We start from the raw sequence: 24,945 nt of genomic DNA on the forward strand, positions 1-24,945 counted from the left end.
CTTAGACTCTGTCTCGCAGGCAACCAAATTTGTACCTTAGCCGCTAGGTCCTTCCCCTAGATTGGGATCCGCCCATCTAAGGATGGGCGGGCCCCTCAGATTGTCTCCTAAGGGCTAGATTACATTCCGTTACCGAGTGCCAGGTGCTGTCACCCCCTCTGGGGATCCAACAGTGAACAAAATAACTCTTTAAGAAAACGAGTGGCTGGGCTGTGCCACCTTAGGTGGGGTGGTCCAGCAGGGAGGAGGTTGGGGGGGGTGCTTCTCTGCAGAGGTCGCATTTGATTTGAGACCAGAAGGTCGAAGAGCGGCCGGCCAGGTGGACACCTAGATGAGCCCAGGAGGGGAGGGAGGGGTGAGATGAGGTGGAGAGGTAAGCAGGGGTCAGGGTACACAGACCCTGGTGGGCCAAGATGGGCATTTTACTGTGCTTTGTGGGCAATGGCAAGCAAGACTGTAAGTGTGAAGGGATGTGACCACTCTTTTACTTTCCAAGGGTCCCTCTGTCTGCTGAGTGGAAAAGGGACTGGAGGGGGCAGAGTGAATGCAGCAGAGGCTACTGCAGTCCACCAGGAGAGGGGTGTGGGGACCTGGAGCAGAGGGATGGACAGAACTAGGTGAGCCCAAGATGAATTCTGGAGGTGGAATATGAGAGCGTGTGTTGTGTGTGCGCCTGCGTAATGGAAAGGGAGGAATGGGGGCGGGGCTGGGAACTGGTTGCGTGGTGCTGCTTTGTATTAAGACCAGAAAACGGAGAGAGAACAAGTTCGGGTGGAGGCTAGAGGGGTCAGGAGTTCCATCTTGAGCTTCTTAAATTTGAGACGCTTGGGAGATTGGCATGCTCTAATAAGGCTGAAGATGTCCATATGACAAAGATAGGCACGAATCCTAGAGAAACTCATGTTCACCTGCACCAGGAGACTCATATAAGAACATTCACAGCAACAAAATGTACAGCCCTGAGCTCAGAACAACTCAAATGTCCATTGGTTTGGGCTGAATGTTTGTGTCACCCCAAATTCATATGTCGAAATCCTAATGCCGGGACTTCCCTGGTGGCGCAGTGGTTAAGACTCCGCCTGCCAATGCAGGGGACATGGGTTCGAGCCCTAGTCCGGGAAGATCCCACATGCCGCGGAGCAACTAAGCCCGTGCGCCACAACTATTGAGCCTGTGCTCTAGAGCCTGTGCGCCGCAACTACTGAGCCCGCATGCTGCAACTACTGAAGCCCGTGCACCTAGAGCCCGTGCTCCGCGACAAGAGAAGCCACAGCAATGAGAAGCCTGCGCACCGCAACAAAGAGTAGCCCCCGCTCGCCGCAACTGGAGAAAGCCCGCGCGTAGCAACCAAGACCCAACGCAGCCCATAAATAAATAAATAAATAAATAAATAAATAAATAAATAAACACACAAATAAATAAATAAAAGAAATCCTGAGGCCCAATGTGATGGTACTTGGAGGTGGAGCCTTTGGAAGGTGCTTAAGTCAAGAGAGTGGAGCCCTCATGAATGGGATTAGTGCCTTTATAGAAGAGGCATCAGAGAGACCCCTAGCCCCTTCCACCAGGTAAGGGCACAGCAAGAAGGAACGCTTGTGAACAAGGAAGAGGACCCTCACCGGAAGGTGACGGTGCTGGCACCTTGATCTTGGACTTCCCAGCTTCCAGAGTGTGAGCAATACGTTTCTATTGCTTATAAGCCACCTGGTCTGTGGTATTTTGTTATAGTCGCCCCAACAGATTAAGACATTCATCAACAATACAGTGGATAAATAAATGATGGTATATTATGCCATAGAATACTATACAGCAAGAGAACGAATGAGTACAGATGCACAAAATTACATGAATGAAAGTTACAAAGAAGCTGGATGCAAGAAACCAGGTACATAGAGTACCATTCCATTTCTATAACATTTAAGCAAGCAAAACTAAACTGTAATATTGTTTAGGATGCCTTGTGGATGTGAGCCATCTAGAAGAGCAAGGAAAACTTTTTTTTTTTTCATAAAACTCAGAACAGTGGAGTTGGATGGGTTAAATTCGGGATGGGACATGGTGGAACCTTCTATGGGCTGTGGGGTGGCTGCCAACATTCCGTTTCTTAATCTGGTGATTATTTTATAATTATTTGTTAAATTGTGCGTTTTTATCGTGCCCCTTTCATCTATACGTCTTATATTTCACAAGGAAAAACATTTAAAGGAGGGAGATAAGTTTGGAGGCAAACAAGTAAGAGTTTGGCATTCAAGGAAGACATTTTTGCCTGGAGATCCACAATTGCCCATTTGAAAAGGCTCCAGGTCGGCCCCTGGGAACGCTCAACCTTGGAGACATTCCTCTCCACTCTGCCACCAGTACACAGGAAGGGGGATCAGACTCACCCCTTTGCGGGGGGGGGGGAATCCTTCGCGTTGGAAAAACAAGACCCGCCTCCTTAGATATAGGTGCCGCCCCCAGGGACAAGACCTGCCCACTTGGAGACTGGCTCGGCCTCCAGAGCTGAGGGCCTGGAAAAGTGCCAGGGTTGTCATGGAGACGGCCGCCAGGCAGTGGGGTGATGAATAGGGACCTCCTGCCTACCTCACCTCCACTCCAATCCTTTCTCTTCTGAGAGGGTAGCAATAGGGATTCGTCCCCTTTCCCGAGTGTCTCAGTGCCAGGTGGTGGGCTGGACCTCGTCCCCAACTCGTGGCCGCATCTTATCAATGTGCTAATTGAGGCTCGAAGGCAGAGGGGGAGGATTTTACCCTGGGGGTGAGCTCAACCGGTCCAGAGCATCAGTTACTAGCCAGACGCTGGCGACTCCGACGCCTCTGTGGGCAGAGCTGACTCTCACATGCGGACAGGTGGAGCCAGCCACCCGCACCGCCCGCTCACATCTGATGTGATGCGCTTCGCATCTCCCCACCACGTCAGTCTTCTCTCCTTCCAGGGCGCCCCCCACTCCAAAACCTGAGGCCCTCACTCCTCCTCACCCTTCGTCCCTCTTTATTCACCCACAAATACTGCTTGATATGCGAGGCTTGCTGAGGGTAGAGCAGTTACACAGGCGAAGCCTGGCATATAAACTCCCTGGGAATTTATATTCCATGTGGAAGGGGAAACAGGCAAAATAGGAAAAGTAGCCTAATGTTTGCAGTAAGTACAAAGTTGAAAATTAGGGCAGAGCAAGGACTAGAGGGTGTCAGGAAGGCTATTTTATTTTTATTTATTTATTTATTGGCCGTACTGCGCAGTTTGTGGGATCTTAGTTCCGCCACCAGGGATGGAACCCATGGCCCCTGCAGTAGGAGCGCGGAGTCCTAACCACTGGACCGCCAGGGAATTCCCAGGAGGGTTGTTTTAGGTAACGTGAACGGGACAGGTGTCTCTGGGGAGATCTGTAAGAAATGAGGGAAGTACGGGAAAAATTATGGAAAGCTAGGAGAAGGACATTCCAGGCAGTGAACTGCACGTGCAAAGGCCCTGAGTCCGAAAGAGCAGAGAGGGCAGTGTGGATGGAGCAGAGTGAAGCAGAGGGAGAAAGACAGGAATCCGTGAAGGGAGCTTCCAGGGTTCAGACGGTAGGGCGTGGGGTGCAGATGAGGAAGGTGGGGAGGAAGAGGTGAGAGCCACGGGACGGTGTTCAGCACAGGAGCGAAGTGATGTGATTTCTAGGTGCCGGAGACTGCACGCGAGGGAGGCGGGGGGCCGAAGCAGGGAAGCCAATGAGGAGGTGGAGGCGGTGGGAATGGCATCCAGGAGGGCAGCCCTGAGCCAATCAGCGCCAGGTCCCGCCCCCTGCCCGAGGCCAGCCCCGCCCAGGCCCCCCATCTCTCACCTGGACCCGGGCACCGCCTCCTTCCTGCTCCCCGCCTCGGTCTCCCCTGCATCCGGCCGGGCCTCCTCGCGGGTCCCACAGGAATTTCTCTAAAACACTAATCGGATCATGTGACTCTCCAGCTTAAAACCTTTTCAATGGCTTCTCAGTACACTCGGAATGCGTCCAGCATTCAGCCTGGACTAGGACGCCGGACATAGTTGCTCGTGCAGCTCCGGCCTCTCTCCACCACACTGGCCGCCTTTGATGCCCCAATCCAAGGCCCCAAATCTCCCCCAGGACATGATCCCCACCTCTGCCTACGCCTACACACACATATAACACGCTGATCTCTCTGAAATTTCTTTCCCCTCAACCTCATTGCTGAATTCGTTTCTTTCATTTAGGAAAAAATATATATTAAGTCTTCAAAATATAGATAATAAAATAATAACACACTCACACACCCTAGGTATATACGCAAAAGAACTGAAAACAGCCATTAAAAGAAAAACTTATACATAACAAATGTTCATAACAGTACTGCTCACAATAGCCAAAAGGTAGATACAACCCAAGGTCCATGAACAAATGAATGGATAAACAAAATACAGTATACCCATACAGTGGAATATTATTCAGCCATAAAAAGGAATGAAGTGCTGCCACACGCTACAATGTGGATGAACCTTGAAAACATTATGCTAAGTGAAAGAAGCCAGTAATAAAAGACCTCATACTAGATGACTTAATTGATATGAAATATCCACAGAAGACAAACCCAAAGAGACAGAAAGACGATTATTTGTTGCCAGGAGATGGGGGGAGAAGGGAATGGGGAATGACAGATTAATGGATCCGGGTTTCTGTTTGGGGTGATGAAAAAGTTCTGGAACTAGATAGTGGAACTAGTGAATTTTTCTTTGTTTTTGTTTGTTTGTTTGTTTTTGTTTGCTTTTGGCCGCCCTGTATGGCAGGAGGGATCTTAGTTCCCCTATCAGGGATCCAACCCGTGCCCCCTGCAGTGGAAACGCAGAGTCCTAACCACTGCACAGCCAGGGAATTCCCCTCGAGAATGTACTTAATGACACTGAGTTGTACACTTCAAAATGGTTAAAATGGTAAATTTTATGTTACATGTATTTCAACAAATAAAAAGTATACACACACACACCCATATATTGACTACCAGTTTTATTAAAACGTAAGAGGTACACCTGACTCCATAGACCTCCCCCCCTCCAAGATGATTGCCTCTCCCTTCTCAAAGGTAACCCCTACCCCAAATTTGGTGCTTATTGTTTCCATGGATGTGTTTAGACTTCTGCTCTATATGTATATGTCCTTAAAAATGTAGTATTATTGACCAGATGTTTTGAAAAATCATGCTCCTCACCATCATTTCTCCCATCTCTTTGTGAAATGCAAAGACTTAGACTCACTACTTTGAAACCTCTCAGTACCTCACTTTACTGCTCTGTGAAATGGGAGAATGTTACGCACTTCTTAACGTAAGGAGGAACAAATGGGCTTGTATTTGTAAAGCACTTACAAGAGTAAGCTATCATTTATTTTCATTGTATTTATTTTTATTATCCCCCATCATTTGTTTCTTTTTCCTTTACTTTGTTAAGTATGAAACACATTCACGTGGTTTCAAATTCCAAAAGTATAAAAGGGCAGAGCGTAGGAAGTTTCAGTCCTGGGAGTTAGAATGTTGCCAGTTTCTTCTCTCTCCTTCCAGTTCTCCCAGACACAACCCGCTGATAAGTGCAGACAGAACAGGCTGCAGGCTGTGCTCCACCTTCCGTGTTTTCTCCGTTATCATTTGGAGCCTTTCCATGTTTTTACACAGTGAGGTTAACCTCTTCATTCTTTTTTTTATGGACACATAGCGTTCTGCTGAGTAGATCAATCACGATTTATCACTCAAATCCCTGACCGATGGGCAGGTAGCTCATTTCCTGTCTTTCGAAGTCATGCACAATACTGCAACGATTAACCTGGTACAGACACCGTTTGTGGCATGTTTCTGAGTAGAACTATCAGAAGAATAGTGTCTGTGTTGGTATATTTCTCTCCCATTTCCATTTGCCTCCCGCTTCCCATTCCTAACCCTCGGCTTTCATCCTGCAGGTTTCAGCGGAAACATCGTTGCCTCCAGGAAGCCTTCAGGGATCACTCTCACTCAGTGTTGTCTCTGCTCCCTGTAATCGCACTGCATCCTGCTTCTGGCTTTAGAGCACACTCTCCAGAAGGGCCATTGGATCTGTGTTTGTCTGCCTCCTCTGCCAGACCCTGAGCTCCCTATGGACAGGGTCCAGCGGCCTCTGTCTTTGCCACTGCAGCTCCAGCACCAAGGACAGAGCTAGAACATAGTAGGTGCTCAGTTAATATTGGTGGCTTAGGATCGAGTGAATATATGCTGCAAAATGAGTAACTGGTCTCTTAGGGTCAAGTGGATATACGCGGGGTTTATCACAGAGGAGGAGACTGAGGCTCAGAGAAGGGAAAGTCGCTTGCTCAGGCACCCACGTGAAGGCTGCTGTCAGGTTTTAGTCCAGATTGCCGGTACTTTCCCTGAAGCCTCTGTCACTGCCTCATTCATCTCCTTTCCCGGCCACCCCTCTCGCCCAACACAGTGCCTGGCACAGACAGGACCTGATAAATGTGTATTTGTTGAAGGAATGAATGAATATGTGTGTCTGTTGGGGAGGGGAAGAAGGGGGGCCGGACCCAGCCCCCTCCTCCCTCGAGAGCCCAGAGGACGGGGCCCCAGCCCCCTCCCCTTACAGAACCCAGGAGTCCAAGCCGCGCCCCCCTCTCCGCCCCCTGGCTCTCCTCCTCCACCATCTTCCGGCTTCCCAGCCAGTCTTTCCTCTCTCAGGCTCGGACGAAAAGCTGGGTTTCCGGGGGGAAGGCTTAGGCGGTGACACCGAGCCCAGCCTCCTCCACCCCCCACCACGCTCGGGGCCCTCCCTCCCTGCCACCACCATCCGCGCTCGGCCGGCCGCGGGGAAGGAAGAAAGGAGCAAAGGAGGCGGAGGTAAGAGCCGGGCGCCCAGTCATCGGGGCGAGCCCCAGGCCCCGGGCTCAGAAATCTGCAAGGCCTCGGCCCGCGGCCCCAGTTCTGCAGATCATGCCTGCGGGGAACCAAAGGCTGGGCCCAGCGGGGAGACCGCGGCCCCCCCTTGGAGACCTAGGACTCCCGACCCCCAGCAGCCTTCCTCGGGGGCGTGTGGGGGGGTCCAGGGCCCTGGTCCTCAGCCTCCTCCTCGCTGGAGATTTCGAGCAGCTGGGCCCCCAGCCCCCTCCTCCCCCTTGTCTTGGGGGCTCAGCCCCCTCCCCCCAGCCCTGTCCACCACTGGGACCCAGGAATCCATACCCACCACGTACAGAAGTCTAGAGGCTGGACCCCGGTCATCTCCCAACCCCCCCCACACCCCCAACCTCAGCGCCCGGGATCTCGCCCCCTCCCTCCCTAGCCCCCTCCCTGCCCAAGAGTCTGAGCCCTCCTACTCCCGGCCTCTCCCAGACTCTGGCGACTGGGCACCCACACTCCATTTCCGGGGCCTCCCGATTTTGAATCCCACCCCCTCCACTCCGGCACCAAGGGCTGTTTCCCAGCCCCTCCCCATACGTTCCAGTGGGGCCCCTGGAGGAAAAGCAGTTCACTGACTTTGACTGCCTCTGTCTCTTCTACTGTCTCTGTCTTGTTCTCCCTCCCTCCACCCTGCCATGGTTCCTCTGATCTCTGTGTTTGCACCATCTCTGCCTAAATCTCTTTGTTTTCTCTTCATCTCTGTCTCTGCTGGGTGTCCCCATCTCTCTCTCCTGCTTTCTGCCTCTCACCATCCTTTCTGTTTCTCCTGGTCTCTACCTCTCATCTCGGCCTTTTTCGTCTGTCTCGCCTTCCCTTGCCCGGCTAAATATCTGACCCTCTCTGTGTCTCCTTGTCTGTCTCCTTGTCTCTCTCTGCACCCCCCTGCCTCCCCAAATCTCCACCTCTTCCCTATCTCTTTACAGGCATGGATCCGCAGCCTCCTCCACCAGCCCAGGGCAGCCCACCTCACCGTGGCCGGGGCCGGGGTCGTGGCCGGGGCCGGGGTCGTGGCCGAGGCCGTGGCAGGGGGGGCGCTGGAGCTCCTCGGGCGCCCCTGCCCTGCCCCACCTGTGGCCGCCTCTTCCGCTTCCCCTACTACCTCTCCCGGCACCGGCTGAGCCACTCGGGCCTGCGGCCCCATGCCTGCCCCCTATGCCCCAAGGCCTTCCGCCGGCCTGCCCACCTCTCGCGCCACCTGCGTGGCCACGGGCCGCAGCCCCCGCTGCGTTGCGCCGCCTGCCCCCGCACCTTCCCTGAGCCTGCCCAGCTCAGGCGCCACCTGGCCCAGGAGCACGCGGGCGGCGGGGTCGAGCTGGCCATCGAGAGGGCAGCCAAGGAGGCGGCCGGGTCCGGCTGGAGCCCGCAGGACAAGGGCGCCGAGCAGCCCACCTCTGCAGCAGCGGGCGCTGCGGAGGAGGAGGTGGAGGCGGCGGCGCGGCCCGACACGTGGTCCGCGGGGGAGCCGGCCACGCTGGCGGCCGCCACGAGCGCGGAGCCCCGCGAGTCGGAGGAGGAGGAGGCCGAGGCCGGGGCGGCGGAGCTGAGGGCCGAGCTGGCGCTGGCGGCCGGACGGCAGGAGGAGAAGCAGGTCCTGCTCCAGGCCGACTGGACGCTGCTGTGCCTCCGCTGCCGTGAAGCTTTCGCCACCAAGGGCGAGCTCAAAGCGCACCCGTGCCTGCGCCCCGAGGGCGAACAGGAGGGCGAAGGGGGGCCCCCGCCCCGTCCCAAGCGCCACCAGTGCTCCATCTGCCTCAAGGCCTTCGCCAGGCCCTGGTCGCTGTCCCGCCACCGGCTGGTCCACTCCACCGACCGCCCCTTCGTGTGCACGGACTGTGGCCTGGCCTTCCGCCTCGCCTCCTACCTCCGCCAGCACCGTCGCGTCCACGGCGCGCTCAGCCTCCTGGCCCCGCTGCCCGCGGCGGGCAAGAAGGACGACAAGGTGTCGGGCGGACGGACCTCAGGGAAGGGGCCCGAGGGGGGCGAAGGGGCAGAGTGTGGGGGCGCCTCGGAGGGTGGAGAAGGCGGGCAGAACGGAGGGGATGCCGCCCCGGCCCGGCCCCCCGCCGGGGAGCCCCGATTCTGGTGCCCCGAGTGCGGCAAAGGTTTCCGGCGCCGTGCGCACTTGCGGCAGCACGGGGTAACCCACTCTGGGGCGCGGCCCTTCCAGTGCGTGCGCTGCCAGCGGGAGTTCAAGCGGCTGGCCGACCTGGCCCGCCACGCGCAGGTCCACGCGGGCGGTCCGGCCCCGCACCCGTGCCCGCACTGCTCGCGGCGCTTCTCGCGCGCCTATAGCCTCCTGCGCCACCAACGCTGCCACCGCGCTGAGCTGGAGAGGGCCGCCGCCGCGCAGCAGGCGCTCCAGGCCCAGGCCCCGCCGTCGCCCCCGCCGCCCCCGCCGCCCCCCGCTGGCCAGGAGGAGGAAGGGTTTCCGCTGCCCATCGCACACATCAAGGAGGAGCCGCCCTCCCCGGGGACCCCACCTCGGCCGCCGCCGGCACCCCCCGTCTTCCTCAGCGCCTCCTGTTTTGACAGCCAAGACCACTCAGCCTTCGAGATGGAGGAAGAAGAGATCGACAGCAAGGCTCACCTGCGCGGATTGGGGGGCCTGGCCTCCTGACCCGCACACCCATCCTCAGCCCCTCCGTTTGACCTCCCGGTTTGCAATATGAAGGAGGGAAGTTGAAGGAGAGGAACCTCCTCTGTGTACCCACCCCTCCCCTTCTAGCCCTCGACACTAAGGAGGGAGGAGGCTGGGCCACCCCTCCCTCCCCATCGCCCACCCCCAGTCCCCCCTGATGCTGGTTAGAAACTGCTCACCCCACTTCTGAAGGCAGGACGCTGATTCAGGAGGTGGGGGACACTGGCCAGAGGGATGGACACTGAGGCGGGGGCCCCCGGCCTGGCTGTCCCCCGTTACACACACTGGACACCATCACCTCTTTGGAACTGCCAGACCCTATGGGGGGTCCCCAGTGAGCAAAGGTCTGTCCCTGTCCCTTTGTCTGTCTGTGAATAAATGTGAGTTCGTGGAACTGGAGAGAGTGGGACTGTCTGTGGGAGTGAGGGCTGGCTGAGGGCATCTGGGTGAGCAGGGATGTGTCCACCAGGCTCGGAGCTTGGGTTCAGAGCGGGAAGGATGCAGATAAGCACGTCAGGGACCATGGGGCTCTCAGCCAAGCAGGAAACTCACAAGAAACGGGAGTGGAAGAAGGCAAGCGGCCACCTGCCCTGGGCATCTTCAGGGATCTCTACGTGGAATCCATCATTTACCAGACGCAGTGCTAGGCCCCACAGAAAGCCGCACTGGGAGGGGCTGGAATTGCAGCTCTGCACAGCCTGATACGGTTTAGCTGCTAGCCCCTGGTGGCTGTTCCCAGTGGAGAATAATATCAATACATTTACAATAAAATAATTAAAATGAAATAAGATTAAAAGTTCAGTTCCTCGGTCACACTGTTTCTAGTGCCCAGTATCCCCCTGTGGCTGGTGGCTACGCTGTTGGACAGCACAGATCTAGAACATTCCACATCGCAAAAAGTTCCACTGGACCTCTCTGCCCTAGGTAATAAACCAATCTGCAACATAACATCAGGTATTGGTAAGGGCTCCCAAGAAAACTACAGGGCACTGTGAAAAGGGAGCCCGTGGGGAGGGCGGGGCCTCTGGGGAGATGACATCTGACCTTTGACCTTCAAAGAACCAGGTGGGGGGCGGGAAGAGCAGGGGCAAAGGCCGTGTGTGGGGTGGTTGGGTGCTACATGTTTGAGAAACCGCAAGGAATTGGTGGTGGGTTGGGGAGCGTCGTTTTCTACATATCCTCCAGGGTGTGTGTGTGTGTGTGTGTGTGTGTGTGTGTGTGTGTGTGTGTGTGTGTGTGTGTGTGTGTGTGTGTGTGTGTGTGTGTGTGTGTGTGTGTGTGTGTGTGTGTGTGTGTGTGTGTGTGTGTGTGTGTGTGTTTAACCCATTTGTTTAGGTCCTAGTAGTGGGGCGGGGGTGGGGGTGGGGGTGGAGGATGTCTCCAAGCCAATCCTCCTTAAACTTCTCTTTCCTCCCGTTGACATCCTGCCTTCCCCAGCTCTCCCTTGCTCTATGCAGATAATGACACTAACTACTTAGGTATCCTGACACCTGTAAGGCCAGGCCAGAGAGGGGTGACATCATGCTTGTTTCCCAGGGCAACAAACCGAGTTGTCTTGGAGGCTCAGGAGGGAAGTTTGCTTCCCTGGTGTGATGAAACACAGGCAGAGGGAGGGCGGGCGGGAAGCTGGAAAGAGGGCCGCTGAGAGTCAGGGAGGGGAGATGATGACCACCCAGAGCTTTGCAGAATTCCCTCTGTCCAAGAGGTAATGAGACACATCTTAGCCGAGCCCTTGGAACGGTGCCTGGCACGTAGGAAGCACTCAACACGTGCTAGCCTGTTTGATCAGCCCTGTGTTCACTACCACCCAGTGCTGGATGCTGGGGGCAAAGACCAGCTGAGCACCTGCCCTCACGGAGCTTACAGACCAGTGGGGAAGACGGATAAGAATCAAATATTGGCACAAATAAATTAGGGTTTCCAAATGAGCCTATGCACTAGATCCTACAGGAATATGTAACTTAACCTTGGGTGTTGGGGAGAAGGGGGGCTGGGCTATGCTTTCTTCACAGGCCAGCCACCTCCCCCCCGCCCAGGAACCTTCAGTGGCTCCCTATTACCACATCCCAGTGTGGGCCAGAAAACTTTTCAGCACAATCTCATGGACAAAACTCATTGAGGGAGACGTTTATATAGCCCCATTTATAGAAGGGGCAAACTGAGGATTAAAGCTAAGAAGGCACTTGTCCTACTTCTGTGATCACTAATATGAATTGAGTCCTTCGTATTAAAGGGTTACTTTGGGGAATTCCCTGGCGATCCAGTGGTTAGGACTCCGCACTCTCACTGCCGAGGTCCCAGGTTTGATCTCTGATCTCCGGTCGGGGAACTAAGATCCCACAAGCCGAGCAGCGCGGCCAAAAAAAAAAAAGGTTACTTTGTGGAAAGAGCTGAAGACAATGGTTGGCACCTGGGAGGAAGTCTTTGCTGTTGTTGCTTTGTTATTATTATTCTCCCAGGTTGCTATAAATATGATCTCAGGGAATCCTAGTTCTTGATGGGAAACATCCTCACCATTTTCCAGAGGTGGAAACAGCGCTCAGAGCGGAAGTCTCTTGTCCAAAATCCCATAGCTAGGAACTGGTGGACACAGGATTTGAACCTAGGCTGGACCAGCTCCATGCCCTGAACCCAACATCAGGCCCATGTGACCTTCACAATCAGCTCCCAGCCACACAACCCACCTTTCCAGCTCCCCCCGCACACACACACACATCCTGGTCTCCAAGCCCCAAGGCAACCCCTGCCACTACAGATTTGCCCGCCACCTTCCCCCACCCCATACGCTCCCTCAACCTTGACATGCCACATCCGAAGAGAAACATTCCTAGAACAAAATACAGAACTTATGGCAAGAAAAGGGCCTTAGAGATGGAGCCCAGTTCTCCCATTTTGCAGATAAGAAAACTGAGGCCCACGTCTGTGGGACAGGCACAGGAAATGGTAAAATAACCAAGTAATTTGTATTATTATGAAGCAATAGTAGTGGTGTTCATGAATCTAACCCTATTGCTTGTCTTTCCCTGTGGTGAGCATCTTACACGGACGATCTCAACACACTTGTTAATAATAATACAAAATACATTTCTTGAGTATTTACCCTACATCTCTTTCTGAGGGGATTTACGTGGATTAGCTCACTTAATCTTCGCCTCATTAGATAGATACTATTATGAGCTCTGTTTTTTTCTTCTTAAGCAGCTTTGTTGAGGTATCATTTACATGCCACAGAATTCACTCATTTTAAGTGTACCATTCAATGATTTTTAGTAAATTCACAGGATTGTGCAGCTATCACCACAATCCAATTTTAGAACATTTCCACCACCCCAGGAAGATCTCTTGTGCTCATGAATCATCACGTCCCGTTTCCACCTGCAGTTCCAGGCAGCCGCTAAAGTACTTTCTGGAGATGTGCCTTTCTGGACATTTCATAGACATGGATCACACAATATGTGGCCTTTTGTTATCTGGCCTCTTTCACTTAATGTCTTCAAGGTCCATCCATGTTGTAAATTGTAACAGCACGTCATTACTTTTACGGCTGAATAATATTCCATTATATGGACAGACCGCATTTTTTTTTTATCAGTTCATCGTTGATGGGGGTTTGGGCTGTATCTACTCTTTGGCTGTTATAAATAGTGCTGCTATGAACATGTGTGTACAAGTCTTCCCGTAGACGTATGCTTCTGTTTCTCTTGGGCAGATTCCCAGGAGCAGAATTGCCATAGTGTGTGGGAAGTTTACAATGAACTTTTTAAGAAACTGCCAGACTATTTTCCACTTGCCATCCCACCAGCATGAGGGCTTCCCAAGGGGGCTCCATTTTCCTGAGAAGGAAACTCAAATACAGAGATGTGAAATGACTTGCCCAAGGTCACACAGCTAGTAAGTAGCAGATCTGGATAAGATCCCGGGCATTGTGGTCCCAAAGCCTGTGCTCTTCTTTTTTTTTTTTCATTTTCCAGTTCTTTTTTTATTGAGGTAAAACATAACATAAAATTTACCTTTTCTAACCATTTATGTGTACAGTTCAGTGGCATTAAGGACACTCCTATTGTCCTGTAACCATTACCATCCTCCATCTCCAGAACATTTTCATTGTCCCCAACTGAAACTCTGTCCCCATTAAACAATAATAACTCTCTGTTCCCCCTCCATCTGGCCCCCGGCAACCACCCTTCTACTTTCTGGCCCTATGAATATGACTACTCCAGGTATGCAAAGAAAAACTCTTCTGTTTTTCTTCTCTACTCTCCTACAACACTACTCATGGAATACTTCACCTCTGACACTTCCAGTCACCAAATGTGTGTGTGACATTTGGTCACACATCAAGCAATTCTGCAGCAAAGCTGGGTGTCTACAGTTCGGTTCAGTTCTGACACTGTCTACCTGTGGATGATGTCAGATCCCACAGATGCAGGGGTCAGTCCCGCAAGACGGCATCTTCCCTCCCCAATTTCAGACACAATCAAAGTCTGGGTTGTTACCCATGCCAAAGCCTGTGCTCTTAACCCCTTATACAAGGATTCACCCTAACCTTGTTCACTCATCATTCATTCATTCATTCATTCATCGAGCAACATGTGCTTACAGGTAGGAGACACATCAGTGGACAAGCAAACAAGGTTACATTCTGGTAGGGGATGCAGATAAACAAATATACTTAGGACATCAATTCAACAAATACTTACCGAACTCCCACTCTGGGCTGGGCACCGTCCTAGGTGTTGATCGTCCACCGGCTAATGAAACAGACACAAATCCCTCCCCACGTGGGGCATCCATCCTGGTGGGCAGAGACAGACATGAAAACACAGTGAGCAAGTAAGTGATGAAGCATCTTGGGAGGCGACGATGCTATGGAGCAGGGTGATGCAGGACAAGGTGGGGGTCGGGTGGGAACTGCAGGCCTGTCCAAACAGGAGCCAAAGGGGGGAGCCTCGCAGGTAACTGGGGATGTGTCCCAAGGGAGGTGCACAGTGCATGCACAGGTCCTGAGGTGGGAATGCGACCAGCATGTTCAGGGGTCAGAGAGGCCAGCCTGAGTGGAGGGGGGGATGGGGGTCCAGATCCAGTAGCAACTCGAAAAGACTCTGGTTTCTTCTCCAAATGAAATGCAGACAGAGGGACTTCCCTGGCAGTCCAGTGGTTTAAAACTTTGCCTTCCAATGCAGGGGGTGCAAGTTCAATCCCTGGTTGGGGAGCTAAGATCCCACATGTCACATGGCCAAATAAAACAAAACATAAAACAGAAGCAATATTGTAACAGATTCAATAAAGACTTAAAAAATAAATTGTCCACACTAAAAAAATCTTAAAAAAAACAAAACAAAAACAAAGAAATGCAGACAGAGCCCCAAAGGGATTCATCAAGAGGCTGGCATAATTTGACTTGCCTTTTCCCTTTTTTTTTTTTTAATATTTATTTATTTATTGGGTTGTGCCAGGTCTTAGCTGTGGCATGCAAACTCTTTTTTAATTTTTAAAAATTTTTATTTTTGGCTGTGTCGGGTCTCAGTTGCTGTGCGTGGGCTTTCTCTAGTTGCGTCGAGTGGGGGATACTCTTCGTTGCGGTGCGTGGGCTTCTCATTGCAGTGGCTTCTCTCGTTGCAGAGCACGGGCTCTAGGCGCGCGGGCTTCAGTAGTTGTGGCTCATGGGCTCTAAAGTGCAGGCTCAGTAGTTGTGGCGCACGGGCTTAGTTGCTCCACGGCATGTGGGATCTTCCTGGACCACGGATCTAACCCGTGTCCCCTGCATTGGCAGGCAGATTCTTAATCACTGTGCCACAAGGGAAGTACTCCATCTTTTTAAAAATAAATAAATTTTACTATCTAGAGCCGTTTTAGGTTCACAGAAAAACTGAGTGGAAATACAGATGGTCCCCATCCATCTATCTTTTTTTTTTTCTTTTTTTTTCTCTTTCTTCTTTTTTCATCTATCCTTTAAAAATTCATTTCAAAGCAATTTGCAAACATTAGACCACATCACCCCTAAATACTTCAGCATGAATAACATAACAAGATATCAAATATTTATTGAACCTTCTTGTCCTTGATAAAATTTAAATCCCGTGAAATGCATGCCTGAGACCTTACCATCTGATGAACTCTGAGAGATACAGAACACCTGAGTAGCACAAATTCCTCTCCTGATTTAACAGATTCCCTCTGGCTTCTTTTTGGAGGACAGACTGGTGGAGAGTGGGAGCAGAGGTCCTCTTATGCCTGCCTGCCTTTCTCCTTCAACAACCTTTTTCTTTTAGAATCGTTTTTAGATTTACAGAGAAGTTGCTACGATGGTCAGAGCCGTCTTGTGCCCCTGACCCAGGTTTCCCCAATGTTATCATGTCCCTACCATCCCAAACCAAGAAACCAATACTGGCAGATGCAGCCCTTTCCTCAGATTTTACTCACTGTCCCTAATAGCTTTCTGTCCCAGGATCCCACCCAGGACACCACCGTGGCCTTACTTCCTGCCTCCTGACTCTCCACGGGTCTGTGGTCACCTTTCAGGCTTGTCTTGGTCTTTCATGATCCCGACCATTTTGAGGAATCCCTGGAAGAAAGGCCACGCCCACGTGCCCAGCGCTCCCGGGCCGCGCCTTACCCACGTGACTATCACTGAAGATGTTAACCGGCCTCACCTGGTGGTTTCCACGCTGTGCAGTGGCCCCTTCCCCGTTCCAGACTCTTACTCTTTGTAAGCAAGTCGCTGAGCTGCAGCCCACATGGAGGGGAGGGGAAGTATCCAGACACACTTTTGGCGAATTCTGTCCCTTCTCCTCACCCTGTTTATTTATCTATTCAATCATTTGTTTGTTTTCTGTGTGTGTTTTGTTTCGTTTTGGCCACGCCACGCATCTTGCGGGACCTTAGTTCCCCAACCAGGGATGGAACCTGTCTCCCCTGCAGGGGAAGCTCGGAGCCCTAACCCCTGGACCGCCAGGGCATTCCCAATCATTTATTTGTATCCGTATGGATTCACAGACGTTTCTTTTATACTTTGGGTGATAGTCAACTACAACATTACCTCATATAAATAGTTTATATTGTAGTCCCATGTCACAGTATGTATTTCCTTGAAGCCCACCTGTGTTCGGATGCCAGGTACCATCAAGAGCTAGTGAAGCAAGCACTGGGAGCTCAATATCTTGTAATCACCTATAAGGGGAAAGAACCTGAGAAAGAATAGATGTGTGTGTGTGTGTGTGTGTGTGTGTGTGTGTGTGTGTGTAACGGAAGCACTTTGCTGTACACCTGAAACTAACACAGCATTGTAAGTCAACTCTACGTCAGTAAAAAAATAAAATCAAAACTAAAAAGAGAGAGAGAGAGAGAAGCAGCGCTGAGCAACAAGCGGGAGTTTCTGGCCGGCGTGTGACGGGAGATGTGACTTCAGCCGGGTGACCGAGGAGGGCTTTTGAGGAGGGTTTGAAGACTCGGTCCGGAGGAGCTAGGGACCTGAGCACGTGAGGGGCTCTGAGGCTCCAGGGGACGGCCACCTGCCCGTGGACATCCAGCCACGCAGAGCCACACCCACCTTTCCCAGGCACCAGCCCCACAGCGGTTTCTACCCCCTGTTCCCGGCCCCCTGGGCGGGCAGTTTGGAATTCAGCCTCCGAGGCCAAGTCCCCACCCTCCACAGCCCCTTATCTCGCCACGCCCGGCACTGTGCCTGGCACCGACCCGCGTTCCATAAATATTTGCTGCCACTCACCCGGCTGCGCAAGCCCCAGCTGCCCTCCTTTGCCCTCCTCCCGAACCAGCTCTTTCGTCTCAAGGAGGGAGGGGGGTGTTGGTGGACCCCGATGTGGAATCAGGGACGTGACCCACCCAAGGTCACCGGGAGAGGGAGGGCCAGAGAGAGAGCGAGCTGGGCGGCCTCCAGACTTCTAATAATGGGATAAGTTAGCTACTATTTATTGCCTCGCCCATTCGCTGGTGTCAGGTCCAGACTTCTAATAATGGGATAAGTGTAGCTCTATTTATTACCTCGCCCATTCGCTGGTGTCAGGCACTTCACACGCATTTTCTGGTTTCATCTCCCCAACGACTCTGCTGGTTCCTAGCGCAGATCAGCTATCTCACCTCGTGGCCTGGGACGGACGAGCCTCTTTGCCTGGGATGACCCCCTCACCCCTCCTCCAGGAGGCCCACCCTACATCCCATGTTTCTCTAGCGATCCCCTGTCATAGGCCCAGGTAAGATGGCCCCAAGATCCCTGCTCCCTGGGTGAATACACGCCTCTTCCCAATTATTCAGTCAGACGCTGATTTAGGTGCTGCTATGAAGGGACAGTGCAGCTGGAATTAGGGTTCCAAATCTCAGATAGGAACTGGGTCTTCTGTGGGCCTGCCTCATCAGGTGACCCTCCAAAAGAGATGGGGCTCTTCCTGGAAAAAGAGACTCAGAGCATGAGGGGCGTTCTACAGGAGGGAGATTCTCCGTTGCTGGCTTGGAAGGTGGAGGGGATCCCACGACAAGGAATGCAGACAGCCTCTGAAAACAGAGCGGATTCTGCCCACAGCCAGCAAGGAGGCGGGAACCTCCTTGTCTACCCCAAGCAGAGAACCCAGTCAAGCCAGCCTAAGCTCCTGACTCACAACTGTGAGCTAATAGCCGGTGCTGTGTTTGCATTCGGTCTTCGTTGCTGCGTGCGGGCTTTCTCTAGTTGCGACGAGCGGGGGCTACTCTTCATTCCAGTGCGAGGGCTTCTCATTGTAGTGGCTTCTCTTGTGGAGCTCGGGCTCTAGGCGCGTGGGCTTCAGTAGTTGCAGCACGCGGGCTCAGTAGTGGTGGCTCACGGGCTTAGTTGCTCCACAACACGTGGGATCTTCCCGGACCAGGGCTCGAACCCGCGTCCCCTGCATTGGCAGGTGGATTCTTAACCACTTCGCCACCAGGGAAGTCCTGCGGGTGCTGTTTTAAGCTGCTACATTTGTGCTAATTTGTTACCAGCACAGAAAACAAATGCAATCTCTCTGTTTTGTTTCCTTCAGGGCACTCACTGCCAAAGTAAGTTGGTTTCTTTGATTACTTAATTGCTTCAAGTCTATCCATCTGTATCTGGTTTGCTAGGGCTGCCATAACAAAGTACCATGAACCAGGTGGCTTACAACAACAGCAATGGACTGTCTCACAGCTCTGGAGGCTGCAAGTCCAAGATCCTGTGTGGGCGGGGCCGTGCTCCCTCGGAGGCCTGCACGGGCCTCCTTGCCTCCTTCTGGTTCCTAGTGGTTGACCAACAATCCTTGACTTCCTTGGCTTGTAGATGCGTCACTTTGATCGCCACCTTCCTCGTCACACTGTGTTATTCCATGCGTTGCTGTCTCCACTTGGCCGTCTTACTGAAAGGGCACCAGCAGTAATGGATTAGAGCCCATCTTCTCCAGGACAACCTCCTCTTAACGAATTACATCTGCAATGACCCTGTTTCCAAATAAGGTCATGTTCTTATAAATAAGGTCATGTTTATGGGTTAGGGCTTCAACCCATAAACCATCCCTACCTACATGTGTCATCTTCCAGGGTGCAAACTGTGGCTGAGTTTTCCCGCTGGGTTCCTAGAGCCTAGAGCACAGCCTAGCACACAGTAGATGCTTAACTTTTTGTTGTTGTTGTTAAATCATCTGACGAATTCTTTCTCTGAGCCTCCTTCCATGTCTTTCAAGTGGGGATAGAGATATACAGCAAATAATTGTCCAACACATGAATGAAGGGAGGATTATAACATGCCTCACCCCCACTTGACAGAGGGAGAAACTGAGGCTCAGAAAGATGAAGCGAGTTGCTCAAGGTCAGTGCTGCTGTCATGCTGGCAGCCTGGCCAGGAGGGACCTGGGAGCCCTAACACATGTCCTGCACTCCTCCCACCTCTGGCCGACAGCCTGCTGACACCTTCCAGTGGCTGAACCCAAGAAGAAGTCAGATGCAGCCCAGGTAACGCAGTCAGCAGGAATGACCCAGACAGAGAGGAGAGAGATGGACAAATGGAAGGCTACCAGCACAGGGTGTTCACCAGAAGGGGAGTCCTCACACTTGGGAATGTCTTCCCTCTCGCTCCCCAGAAGGACACACCAGTCTACACACACCCCCAGCGCTGCCTAAGGGTCCCCATTTCCCCACTTCCTAATTTCTGCCTATCCACTTGGTGTCAAATGGAATCTCCCCTGAGTGCCATTCTGTGGTGGGGACTGTGGAAGGGTTCTGCCCTAGATGCAGGTAGTAAGGGAATATTGCACCCAGAAGATATAAAAGCAAGAATAAAACCCATTAAAGGTTTGGTCTGCTTTTCACTTTTACCACACACGGGCGATTGCAAACAAGGTCAGTGGTAAAACAAGGTCAGTGCTTCCCTGCAAAATATCTTTTGTTGGTCTAAGTTCTGAGCATTTGCTGCAAATGTTACCATGACGTTTTAAATACATATACTTAGGGCTTCCCTGGTGGCGCAGTGGTTGGGAATCCACCTGCCAATGCAGGGGACGCATTCCCTGGTTCGGGAAGATCCCACATGCTGCGGAGTAACGAAGCCCATGTGCCACAACTACTGAACCTAAGCTCTAGACCCTGTGAGCCACAACTACTGAGCCCACGAGCCACAACTACTGAAGCCGGCGCACGTAGAGCCCGTGCTCCGCAACAAGAGAAGCCACCGCACTGAGAAGCCCGTGCACTGCGACGAAGAGTAGCCCCCTCTCAGCACAACTAGAGAAAGCCCACACACAGCAACGAAAACCCAACGCAGCCCAAAATAAATAAATACATATATTTAAATACACACATATACATATATATACATTTCAAATGTAACAAATCCAGAAAAGGATGATAAATTATTTGTTATATATGGGAGAGTTTCTTACAAAACTTAACATCATCTTACCATATGATCCAGCAATTGTGCTCCTTGGTATCCACTCAAATAAGTCAAAAACTCGCGTACACAAAAACCGGCACATGGATGTTTATAGCAGCTTTACGTATAACTGCCCAAACTTGGAAGCAACCAAGGTGTCTGTTAGGAGATGAATGGATAAATAAACTGTGCTACACCCACACAATGGAAGATTACTCAGTGATAAAAAGAAATGAGGGGGGCTTCCCTGGTGGCGCAGTGGTTGAGAGTCCGCCTGCCGATGCAGGGGACACAGGTTCGTGCCCCGGTCTGGGAAGATCCCACATGCCGCGGAGCGGCTGGGCCCGTGAGCCATGGCCGCTGAGCCTGAGCGTCCAGAGCCTGTGCTCCGCAACGGGAGAGGCCACAACAGTGAGAGGCCCGCGTACCACAAAAGAAAAAAAAAAAAAAAAAAAAAATGAGGGGGCTTCCCTGGTGGCGCAGTGGTTAAGAATCTGCCTGCCAATGCAGGGGACACAGGTTCAAGCCCTGGTCCGAGAAGATCCCACATGCCACGGAGCAACTAAGCCCATGCGCCACAACTACTGAGCCTGCACTCTAGAGCTCGTGAGTCACAACTACTGAGCCCGCGAGCCACAACTACTGAGCCCGCGTGCCACGAGCCCGTGCTCCGCAACGAGAAGCCACCGCAATGAGAAGCCCGCACACCTCAATGAAGAGCAGCCCCCACTCGCTGCAACTAGAGAAAGCCCGCGCACAGCAACGAAGACCCAACGCAGCCAAAAACAAATAAATAAATTAATTAATTAAAAAACGAAAAAGAAATGAGCTATCAAGTCACGAAAAGACATGGAGGAATCTTGAATGCATACAACTAAGTGAAAGAGGCCAATCTTAAAAAGGCTACGTGCTGTATGATTCCAGCTATATGACACTCTGGAAAACACAAAACTATGGAGACTGTAAAAAGGTCAGGGGTTGCCAGGAGATGGCAGGGAGCACTGAGGATTTTTAGGGCAGCAAAAATACTCTGTATGATACTGTAGTGGTGGATACATGTGATGATACGTTTGTCCAAACCCATGGAATGTACAACACCAGGAGTGAGCCCTAATGTCAACTATGGGCTTTGGGTGATAATGAGGTGTCAATATAGGTTCATCGATTGTAACAAATGTACCACTGGTGGGGATGTTGGTAACAGGGAGGCTATGATGGGTGGGGTGAGGGGGTGTATCTCTGTACCTTCCACTCAATTTTTATTTTAAGATTTATTTTTTATTTATTTTATTTATTTTTGGCTGCATTGGGTCTTCGTGGCAGCATGCGGGAACTTCGTTGACGCGCATGGGGTCTTCATGGCAATGCGCCAGCTTCTCTCTAGTTGTGGCGTGAGGGTTTTCTCTTCTCTAGTTGTGGCATGCAGGCTCCAGGGCATGTGGGCTCTGTAGTTGTGGTCCATGGGTTCCAGAGAAGGTGGGCTCTGTAGTTTGCAGCACACGGGCTCTCTAGTTGAGGCGCCCAAGCTCAGTAGTTGTGGCGTGCAGGCTTTGTTGCCCTGCGGCACGTGGGATCTTAGTTCCCTGACCAGGGATCGAACCCATGTCCCCTGCATTGGAAGGCAATTCTTTACCACTGGACCACCAGGGAAGGCCCGTTCCACTCAATTTTGTTGTCAGCCTAAAAGCTCCAAAAAATGTTTATTAATTAAAAAGAGAAATAAAAAACACAAATCAAGAAGGATGCTGATGGTTCTTGCATGGTAATGACTGAAAATCTTTCTGTTCCATACAGGAGGGGGAGGGTGTTAAAATGATCTGGGTGTCCAATACGTCAGGTCGCTGGGGCCTCTGATTAGAGTGTGTGCTCTGCCGGGACAGGGATTTTTTTTATAGCTTTATTGAGATATAATTCCCATACTCCACAACATGCCCATTTAAAATGTACAACTTGGGGGCTTTTGGTGCCGTCACAGAGTTGTGTGACCATCAGCACGATCACTTTCCGAACATTTCCATCACCCCGAAAAGAAGCACCACACCCTTTAGGCATCGCACCCACCCCCCCGCCCCCCCGCCAGTGACCCATCCCCTGGGCAACAACCCATCCCCTCCCCATCTCTGAGATTTGCCTCTGAGGGTGGGAGTTGTTCCCTTTGCTCTCTGATGTGTCCGCAGAACCTGCAACCCTGTTGGATACACCCTAACGGGCAGGTGCTCCATTGTTAAATTTAACTAATCTGTTTTTCCTTTTCTTTTCTTTTCCTTTTTCTTTTTTTTTAGCCACCCTGCCTGGCTTGTGGGATCTTAGTTCCCCGACCAGGATCAAACCCCGGGCCCACGGCAGTGGAAAGCACGAGTCTTAACCACTGGACCGCCAGGGAATTCCCTTAACTAATCTGTTTCTGTTTGAGTCCCAGTTACCACTGGCTTCTGCTCTGAAGCCTCTTTCTCCTCCACCCATTGTCCCATCAGGACCTTTCAGAGTTACCTCCGTTAGAGCAGGTAACACCCTGCCTCATAATTGCCTGCATCCCGGTACTCGACACCCTCCAGACTCCTCCCAGATTCCTCCCGGCAAGGACAGAATCTATCTGCTGCTCTTTGCCTCACCTCAGGTCCCAGGAAATGCGTGTTGCATTTGAATGGAAACAAGACCAGTCAGCATACTAGACACACACGTGTCCCCAGCTCCTGGCCGGCAGACACACAGCCCAGCAGAGAGGCCCGGAGTGTGAAGCGTGGAGCCCAACTGTCCCCGTGTGAGTCCCGACTCTGCCGTGACCCCCAGCAGGACACTGGGCAAGAGGCTGAATCTCGGCAAGCCTCCCTTTCCCCAATTATAAAACGGAGCTAATAATAGGATCTACCTCTCCCCGCTGCAGCGAGGATTAGCACAGGGTCTGGTAATACACAGAATTCAGTAAGTACTAGCTATAATTATCGCTAAGCACACGGGATTTATGAAGTCATGACACACGGCCTTCACTCGGCCATCCGTCAGCCTCCTCACCCTATGCACATTTCCCAAGGAGAGGGAGAGAGAATCCAGGGTGCCCCCAGGAACTGTGAGGCCTTCCTTGTGACTGGGGTGTTAGGCGAGATGGGTGTAGCAGCAGATAGGATGGGGCCAGTGCCAGCCGCGGGAGAGCTCAGAGGCCAGGCTGGGGAGCTTGGATTCCTTCCCAAAGGCAACCAACGAGAGGCCAGGCTGGGGAGCTTGGATTCCTTCCCAAAGGCAACCAACGAGGAGCCAGGCTGGGGAGCTTGGATTCCTTCCCAAAGGCAACCAACGAGAGGCCAGGCTGGGGAGCTTGGATTCCTTCCCAAAGGCAACCAACGAGAGGCCAGGCTGGGGAGCTTGGATTCCTTCCCAAAGGCAACCAACGAGAGGCCAGGCTGGGGAGCTTGGATTCCTTCCCAAAGGCAACCAAGGAGAGGCCAGGCTGGGGAGCTTGGATTCCTTCCCAAAGGCAACCAACGAGAGGCCAGGCTGGGGAGCTTGGATTCCTTCCCAAAGGCAACCAACGAGAGGCCAGGCTGGGGAGCTTGGATTCCTTCCCAAAGGCAACCAAGGAGAGGCCAGGCTGGGGAGCTTGGATTCCTTCCCAAAGGCAACCAACGAGAGGCCAGGCTGGGGAGCTTGGATTCCTTCCCAAAGGCAACCAACGAGAGGCCAGGCTGGGGAGCTTGGATTCCTTCCCAAAGGCAACCAAGGAGAGGCCAGGCTGGGGAGCTTGGATTCCTTCCCAAAGGCAACCAACGAGAGGCCAGGCTGGGGAGCTTGGATTCCTTCCCAAAGGCAACCAACGAGAGGCCAGGCTGGGGAGCTTGGATTCCTTCCCAAAGGCAACCAACGAGAGGCCAGGCTGGGGAGCTTGGATTCCTTCCCAAAGGCAACCAACGAGAGGCCAGGCTGGGGAGCTTGGATTCCTTCCCAAAGGCAACCAACGAGGAGCCAGGCTGGGGAGCTTGGATTCCTTCCCAAAGGCAACCAACGAGAGGCCAGGCTGGGGAGCTTGGATTCCTTCCCAAAGGCAACCAACGAGAGGCCAGGCTGGGGAGCTTGGATTCCTTCCCAAAGGCAACCAACGAGAGGCCAGGCTGGGGAGCTTGGATTCCTTCCCAAAGGCAACCAACGAGAGGCCAGGCTGGGGAGCTTGGATTCCTTCCCAAAGGCAACCAACGAGAGGCCAGGCTGGGGAGCTTGGATTCCTTCCCAAAGGCAACCAAGGAGAGGCCAGGCTGGGGAGCTTGGATTCCTTCCCAAAGGCAACCAACGAGAGGCCAGGCTGGGGAGCTTGGATTCCTTCCCAAAGGCAACCAACGAGAGGCCAGGCTGGGGAGCTTGGATTCCTTCCCAAAGGCAACCAACGAGAGGCCAGGCTGGGGAGCTTGGATTCCTTCCCAAAGGCAACCAACGAGAGGCCAGGCTGGGGAGCTTGGATTCCTTCCCAAAGGCAACCAACGAGAGGCCAGGCTGGGGAGCTTGGATTCCTTCCCAAAGGCAACCAACGAGAGGCCAGGCTGGGGAGC

The 24,945-nt window shown here is 52.6% G+C and overlaps 1 protein-coding gene across 1 annotated transcript; it reads left to right on the top strand.

The window, feature by feature from the left end:
• Positions 1–6,743: 6,743 nt before the first annotated feature.
• ZNF579 (zinc finger protein 579) lies at positions 6,744–9,937 on the top strand. The gene is made up of 2 exons (XM_060130198.1): positions 6,744–6,848; positions 7,829–9,937. Exon 2 carries the CDS (start codon positions 7,831–7,833, stop codon positions 9,520–9,522), a length of 1,692 nt encoding a protein of 563 aa, XP_059986181.1. The 5' UTR covers positions 6,744–6,848; positions 7,829–7,830; the 3' UTR covers positions 9,523–9,937.
• The last annotated feature ends 15,008 nt before the right edge of the window (positions 9,938–24,945 follow it).

Source organism: Lagenorhynchus albirostris, chromosome 19, assembly GCF_949774975.1.
Source record: "Lagenorhynchus albirostris chromosome 19, mLagAlb1.1, whole genome shotgun sequence".
Classification (NCBI taxonomy): domain Eukaryota; kingdom Metazoa; phylum Chordata; class Mammalia; order Artiodactyla; family Delphinidae; genus Lagenorhynchus; species Lagenorhynchus albirostris.

What these genes read in the sequence shown, in the direction of transcription:
- ZNF579 (XM_060130198.1), top strand. Translation starts at nt 7,831, where the DNA reads ATGGATCCGCAGCCTCCTCCACCAGCCCAGGGCAGCCCACCTCACCGT.